This window comes from Piliocolobus tephrosceles, unplaced genomic scaffold, assembly GCF_002776525.5.
Source record: "Piliocolobus tephrosceles isolate RC106 unplaced genomic scaffold, ASM277652v3 unscaffolded_25215, whole genome shotgun sequence".
NCBI lineage: Eukaryota > Metazoa > Chordata > Mammalia > Primates > Cercopithecidae > Piliocolobus > Piliocolobus tephrosceles.
Window position 1 is genome coordinate 1 of NW_022307883.1, and position 5974 is coordinate 5974.

At 47.3% G+C, this 5974-nt stretch overlaps 1 protein-coding gene across 1 annotated transcript; it reads right to left on the reverse strand.

The window, feature by feature from the left end:
• Window positions 1-2386: 2386 nt before the first annotated feature.
• LOC113221490 (GA-binding protein subunit beta-2-like) lies at window positions 2387-3653 on the reverse strand. Its single transcript, XM_026450818.1, has 2 exons — window positions 3490-3653; window positions 2387-3054 (listed from the first exon to the last, which is right to left on the reverse strand). Exons 1-2 carry the CDS (start codon window positions 3514-3516, stop codon window positions 2755-2757), a joined length of 327 nt encoding a protein of 108 aa, XP_026306603.1. The 5' UTR covers window positions 3517-3653; the 3' UTR covers window positions 2387-2754.
• Window positions 3654-5974: the final 2321 nt, after the last annotated feature.

Consider the following 5974-nt stretch of genomic DNA (forward strand, 5'->3'; position numbering starts at 1 on the left):
TTTTTTTTTTTTTTTTAATGGAGTTTCACTCCTGTTGCCCAGGTTGGAGTGCAGTGGCACCATCTTGGCTTACTGCAACTGCCGCCTCTGGGTTCAAGCAATTCTCCTGCCTCAGCCTCCCAAGTAGCTGGGATTACAGGCATGTGGCCACCACACCTGGCTAATTTTGTTTTGTTTTGTTTGTTTGTTTGTTTGAGATGGAGTTTCACTTTATTGCCCAGGCTGGAGTGCAGTGGCATGATCTTAGATCACTGCAACCTCTGTCACCTGGGTTCAAGAGATTCTCCTGCATCAGCCTCCCTAGTAGCTGGGATTACAGGCGCCTGCCACTTCGCCTGGTGAATTTTTGTATTTTTAGTAGGGTTTCACCATCTGTGCTAGGCTGGTCTTGAACTCCTGACATCATGATCCACCCGCCTCGGTCTCCCAAAGTGCTGGGATTACAGGCGTGAGCCACTGGACCTGGCCCTAATTTTGTATTTTTTTTTTTTTTTTTTTTTTTTTTTTTTGAGACAGAGTCTTGCTCTGTCGCCCAGGCTGGAGTGTAGTGGCCGGATCTCAGCTCACTGCAAGCTCCGCCTCCAGGGTTTACGCCATTCTCCGGCCTCAGCCTCCCGAGTAAGCTGGGACTACAGGCGCCTGCCACCTCGCCCAGCTAGTTTTTTGTATTTTTTAGTAGAGACGGGGTTTCACCACGTTAGCCAGGATGGTCTCGATCTCCTGACCTCGTGATCCGCCCGTCTCGGCCTCCCAAAGTGCTGGGGTTACAGGCTTGAGCCACCGCGCCTGGCCAATTTTGTATTTTTAGTAGAGACAGGGTTTCTCCATGTTGGTCAGGCTGGTCTGGAACTCCCGACCTCAGGTGATCTGCTGACCTCGGCTTTCCAGTTCAGTTTTTAAAAACTCTATTTCAGTTTCCTTTTCTTTTTTTTGAGATAGAGTCTCGCTCTGTCGCCCAGGGTGGAGGGTATTGGTGCGATCTCAGCTCACTGTAACCTCCGCCTCCCAGGTTCAAGCGATTCTCCTGCCTCAGCCTCCCAAGTAGCTGGGATTACAGGCAGGTGCCACCACGCCCAGCTAATGTTTTGTATTTTTTCAGTTTGTTTTTTTTTTTTTTGAGGCGGAGTCTCGCTCTGTCGCCCGGACTGGAGTGCAGTGGCCGGATCTCAGCTCACTGCAAGCTCCGCCTCCCGGGTTTTTATGCCATTCTCCTGCCTCAGCCTCCGGAGTAGCTGGGACTACAGGCGCCCACCACCTCGCCCGGCTAGTTTTTGTATTTTTAGTAGAGACGGGGTTTCACCGTGTTAGCCAGGATGGTCTCGATCTCCTGACCTCGTGATCCGCCCGTCTCGGCCTCCCAAAGTGCTGGGATTACAGGCTTGAGCCACCGCGCCCGGCTGGTTTGTTTTGTTTTTTTGAGACGGAGTCTCGCTCTGTCACCAGGCTGGAGCGTGGTGGCGCGATCTCGGCTCACTGCAACCTCTGCCTCCTGGGTTCAAGCGATTCTCCTGCCTCAGCCTCCCAAGTAGCTGGGACTACAGGTGTGTGCCACTACACCCAGGTAATTTTTGTATTTTTAGTAGAGACGGGGTGTCACCATGTTGGCTAGGAAGATCTCGATCTCTTCACCTCGTGATCCGTCCACCTCTGCCTCTCAAAGTGCTGGGATTACAGGTGTGAGCCACCGCACCTGGCCTAGTTTCCTTTTTCCTTTGAGATACAGTCTTGCTCTGTCACTCAGGCCTGGAGAGCAGTGGTGCAACCACGGCTCACTGCAGTTTTGACCTCCAAGGCCCAAGCGATCCTCCCACCTCAGTCTTCTGAATAGCTGGAACCACAGGTGCCTGTCACCATATTTGGCTAATTTTTAAATTTTTTGTAGACACAGGTTTCTCACTATGTTGCCCAGGCTCATCCCAAACTCCTGGACTCAAGCAGTTCTCCCATTTCAACGTCCCAAAGTGTTGGGATTACAGATGTGAGCCACCACACCCAGCTTATTTCAGTTTCTTACACAAGCATCTGAGCTACAGACACACAATGGATACATATCTGTCAGACAATCAAAAATTTCTTTTCAGTGATGTGGTGGCATATGCCTTTCGTCCCAGCTACTCGGGAGGCTAAGCCCTAGAGGCGGAGGTTGCAGTGAGCCAAGACTGTACCACTGTACTCTAGCCTGGGTGACAGAGTCAGACCGTGTCTCAAAAAAAAAAAGAAACTTCTCTTCAGTGAAATTAACTTAAGGTTGGGAGTTCCTGCCCCTTTGGAAATGGACTATATTCCTTTTCTCTTCCCCAAAGCTTGTCTAACCTCCCTCCCAATTAGTTTTTCCAAGAGATATGCATCATAAATCTAAGGGGCATTTTCAGGTCACTTGATGGTATAATTATTAAAGGCATATATAGGTGCATATATATTAGAAATGTTATCTTAAAATCTTGTGAGAAAGTTAGTTATTAAAAAAAAAATCAACCCACAGCATGCAATATTCTTTTACTTCTATGCTTAAAGCAATGATGTGAGCTACGAAATTTGGTCCTTATTCTTTTGGCCCCTCAGAAGAAATGTTCCCTAAATATGGCTTTGAATTTTCCAATTGCACAGAGAACCTTCCTGAGCCCAAGCGTTGCACCCTGCTATAGTTTTCTTCTTAAAGACACTCTTAGTTTGTATGCAATGTTTGTCTTCTGTATATTTTCTTTTTTAAAAGAGGATTAATATGAAAACAGTGCAAATTGTGGCCCTTGCATATTAAGATGAAACAGTTTCCATGGAAACTCTAGCGTGAGGCTCTGTGGTCCCTGCGGACCCAGTCACTTGTGTCTCTCTCTCTTCCAGCTCCCCCTCTGTGACTACTACAGCATTTACCTCAGCCACCTCTTCAACCATGGTAAAATCAACTCCACTGGGCTGCTGTCGGACTATGGCCTCCAGCTTAAGACGGTACTGTTCTGCTTCCTGCTCTTTCTTTAGGAGCTGGTGTCGGTATTCCTGGGCTCTTCGATTGGCCTCCTGGAGTTGTTGCTGTAGTAGCTCTCTTTCATTGCCTTCCTGGAAAAGTAAGCCATGTCACCACCAGGTAAATTTCTGATCATAAATTATCCAGACAGTAGACAAAAAGATAGGCAATGCCTCACACCTATAATTCAAGCACTTTGGGAGGCGGACACGGGCAGATTACCTGAGGTCAGGAGTTCGAGACCAATTTGGCCAACATGGTGAAACCCCGTCTCTACTAAAAATACAAAAATTAGCCAGGCATGGTGGCAAGTGCCTGTCATCCCAGCTACTCAGGAAGCTGAGGCATGAGAATCACTTGAGCCCGGGAGGCGGAGGTTGCAGTGAGTTGAGATCATGTCACTATACTCCAGCCTGGGCAACACAGCAAGACTGTGTCTCAAAAAGAAAAAAAAAAAAAAGATGAAGAAGGGTTCAGGCCTTAATAATTTGGCTTTAAATTCTTTTCATCACTCCTAAAAACATTACCTTGCTTTCCTCCACACTGTTTGTCATCTCTCCTATCCTTGGTTTCTTTGTTAGTGGCAACTTCTCTTCTTCTTCCTCTTTAATTACAGTCTCCTCTGCAACCTGACCAGCAGGTACAGTTAGAACTACAAGTCAAAGGACACCAATTGAAGGTGATGAATGCATAAGAAAACAAAGAAGTTTTGCTTGCTTTTAATAAGAAAATAAACTAAAATATATTCTAGGTTGGGTGCAGTGGTGTGTGCCTGTGGTTCTAGCTACTCAGGCAGCTGACTGGAGGACGTCTTGAGTCCAGGAGTTCAAGGCTAGCCTAGGCAACACAGCAAGACCCCATCTCAACAAAAAAGCAAAGAAAGAGAAAGTAAATGGCCAGGCACGGTGGCTCAAGCCTGTAATCCCAGCACTTTGGGAGGCCAAGATGGGCGGATCACGCGGTCAGGAGATCGAGACCATCCTGGCTAACACAGTGAAACCCCGTCTCTACTAAAAAATACAGAAAAACTAGCCAGGCGAGGTGGCGGGCCCCTGCAGTCCCAGCTACTCGGGCCACTGCACTCCAGCCTGGGCGACAGAGCGAGACTCTGTCTCAAACAAAAAAAAAAAAAAAAAAAAAGAAAGAGAAAATAAAATATATTATTTGATATATTGTTTTTAATATCTCTTCGAAGTTTATAATCAACAGGTAAGGCATGGCCCTTCAGGGAGAAACAAAAAAGATTAATAGAGCACTAAGAACGGCTCCAAAAAGAAGGGTATAGATTTGCAGGCTTGGAAGCCATGCAAGTAAGTCCCAAGTCTGAGGCTCTTATATGAAGGTGTCTGACTTATATGAAGGTGTCAGCTATGGCCAAGTAGCTTATTAATTTGCCCAGAAATGGCAAGGCGAGGTGGCTCACACCTATAATTCTAGCATGTGGGGAAGCTAAGGTGGGAGGATCACTTGAGCCCAGGGGTTCAAGACCAGCTTGGGCAACATGGCAAACACTGTCTCTGCAAAAAAATACAAAAAATTAGCCAGGCATGGTGGAGCATGCCTGTAATTCCAGCTACTTGGGAGGCTGAAGTAGGAGGATCACTTGAGCCTGGGAAGTTGAGGCTGTACTGAGCCAAGAACTTGCCACTGCACTCCAGCCTGGGCGACAGAGTGAGACCCTGTCTTAAAACAAACAAACAAACAAACAAAACTGCAGAAATAATCTGTCCAAAGAAGGCCTGAAGTCTTTATATATTTTTGAGACCTCTCATAAAAGCCAATAGCAATTATCTGTACCTAAATTAATTATCTTCTCACAGATAAGTGAGAGAAGGGTCAACACATACACAACACACATGACACACTACACATCTGTCAGAATGGCTAAAAGTTTTTGTTTGTTTGTTTGTTTGTTTGAGACAGAGTTTTGCTCTTGTTGCCCAGGCTGGAGTACAATGGCATGATCTCGGCTCATTGCAACCTCCGCTTTCTGGGTTCAAGCTATCTCCTGCCTCAGTCTCCCGAATAGCTGGGATTACAGGCATGCCCCACCACACCCAGCTAATTTTGCATTTTTAGTGGAGATGGGATTTCTCCATGTTGGTCAGTCTGGTCTTGAACTCTTGACCTCACATGATCCACCTGCCTCGGCCTCCCAAAGTGCTGGGATTACAGGTGTGAGGCACCACGCCCAGTTCTTTTTTTTTTTTTTGAGAAGAAGTCTCACTCTATAGGCCAGGCTGGAGTGCAGTGGTACAATCTCAGCTCACTGCAACCTCCACCTCCTGAGTTCACGCAATTCTTCTGCCTTAGCCTCCTGAGTAGCTGGGACTACAGGCGCATGCCATCACGCACAGTTAATTTTTGTATTTTTTTTTTTTTTGAGACAGAGTCTTGCTCTGTCGCCCATGCTGGAGTGCAGTGGCCGGATCTCAGCTCTCTGCAAGCTCCGCCTCCCGGGTTCACGCCATTCTCCTGCCTCAGCCTCCCAAATAGCTGGGATTACAGGCACCCGCCACCTCGCCCGGCTAATTTTTTTGTATTTTTGAGTAGAGACGGGGTTTCACCGTGTTAGCCAGGATGGTCTCGATCTCCTGACCTCGTGATCCGCCCGTCTCGGCCTCCCAAAGTGCTGGGATTACAGGCTTGACCCACCGTGCCTGGCCAATTTTTGTATTTTTAATAGAGACAGGGTTTCTCCATGTTAGCCAGACTGGTCTTAAACTCCTGACCTCAGATATTCTACCTGCCTCGGCCTCCCAAAGTGCTGGGATTACAAGTGTGAGCCACTGTGCCAGGCTAAAAGTTTTTTAAAAAGTGATACCAAATGCTGGAGAGGATGTAGACAAAGTGGATTATTCATAAATTGCTGGTGGGAATGTAAAATGGTAAAGCCACTCTAGAAAATAGTTTGGCCAACTTGGAGTGGTGGCTCATGCCCTGTAATCCCAGCACTCTGGGTGGCTGAGGCAGGCGGATTGCCTGAGCTCAGGAGTTTGAGACCAGCCTGGC

Excerpts from the sequence above, each read along its gene's own strand:
- LOC113221490 (XM_026450818.1), bottom strand. The coding sequence starts at position 3,516 with ATGACAAACAGTGTGGAGGAAAGCAAG. Across the intron at positions 3,055-3,489 it reads ACAGTGTGGAGGAAAGCAAG|GAAGGCAATGAAAGAGAGCT; the intron begins GTAATGTTTTTA and ends TTACTTTTCCAG.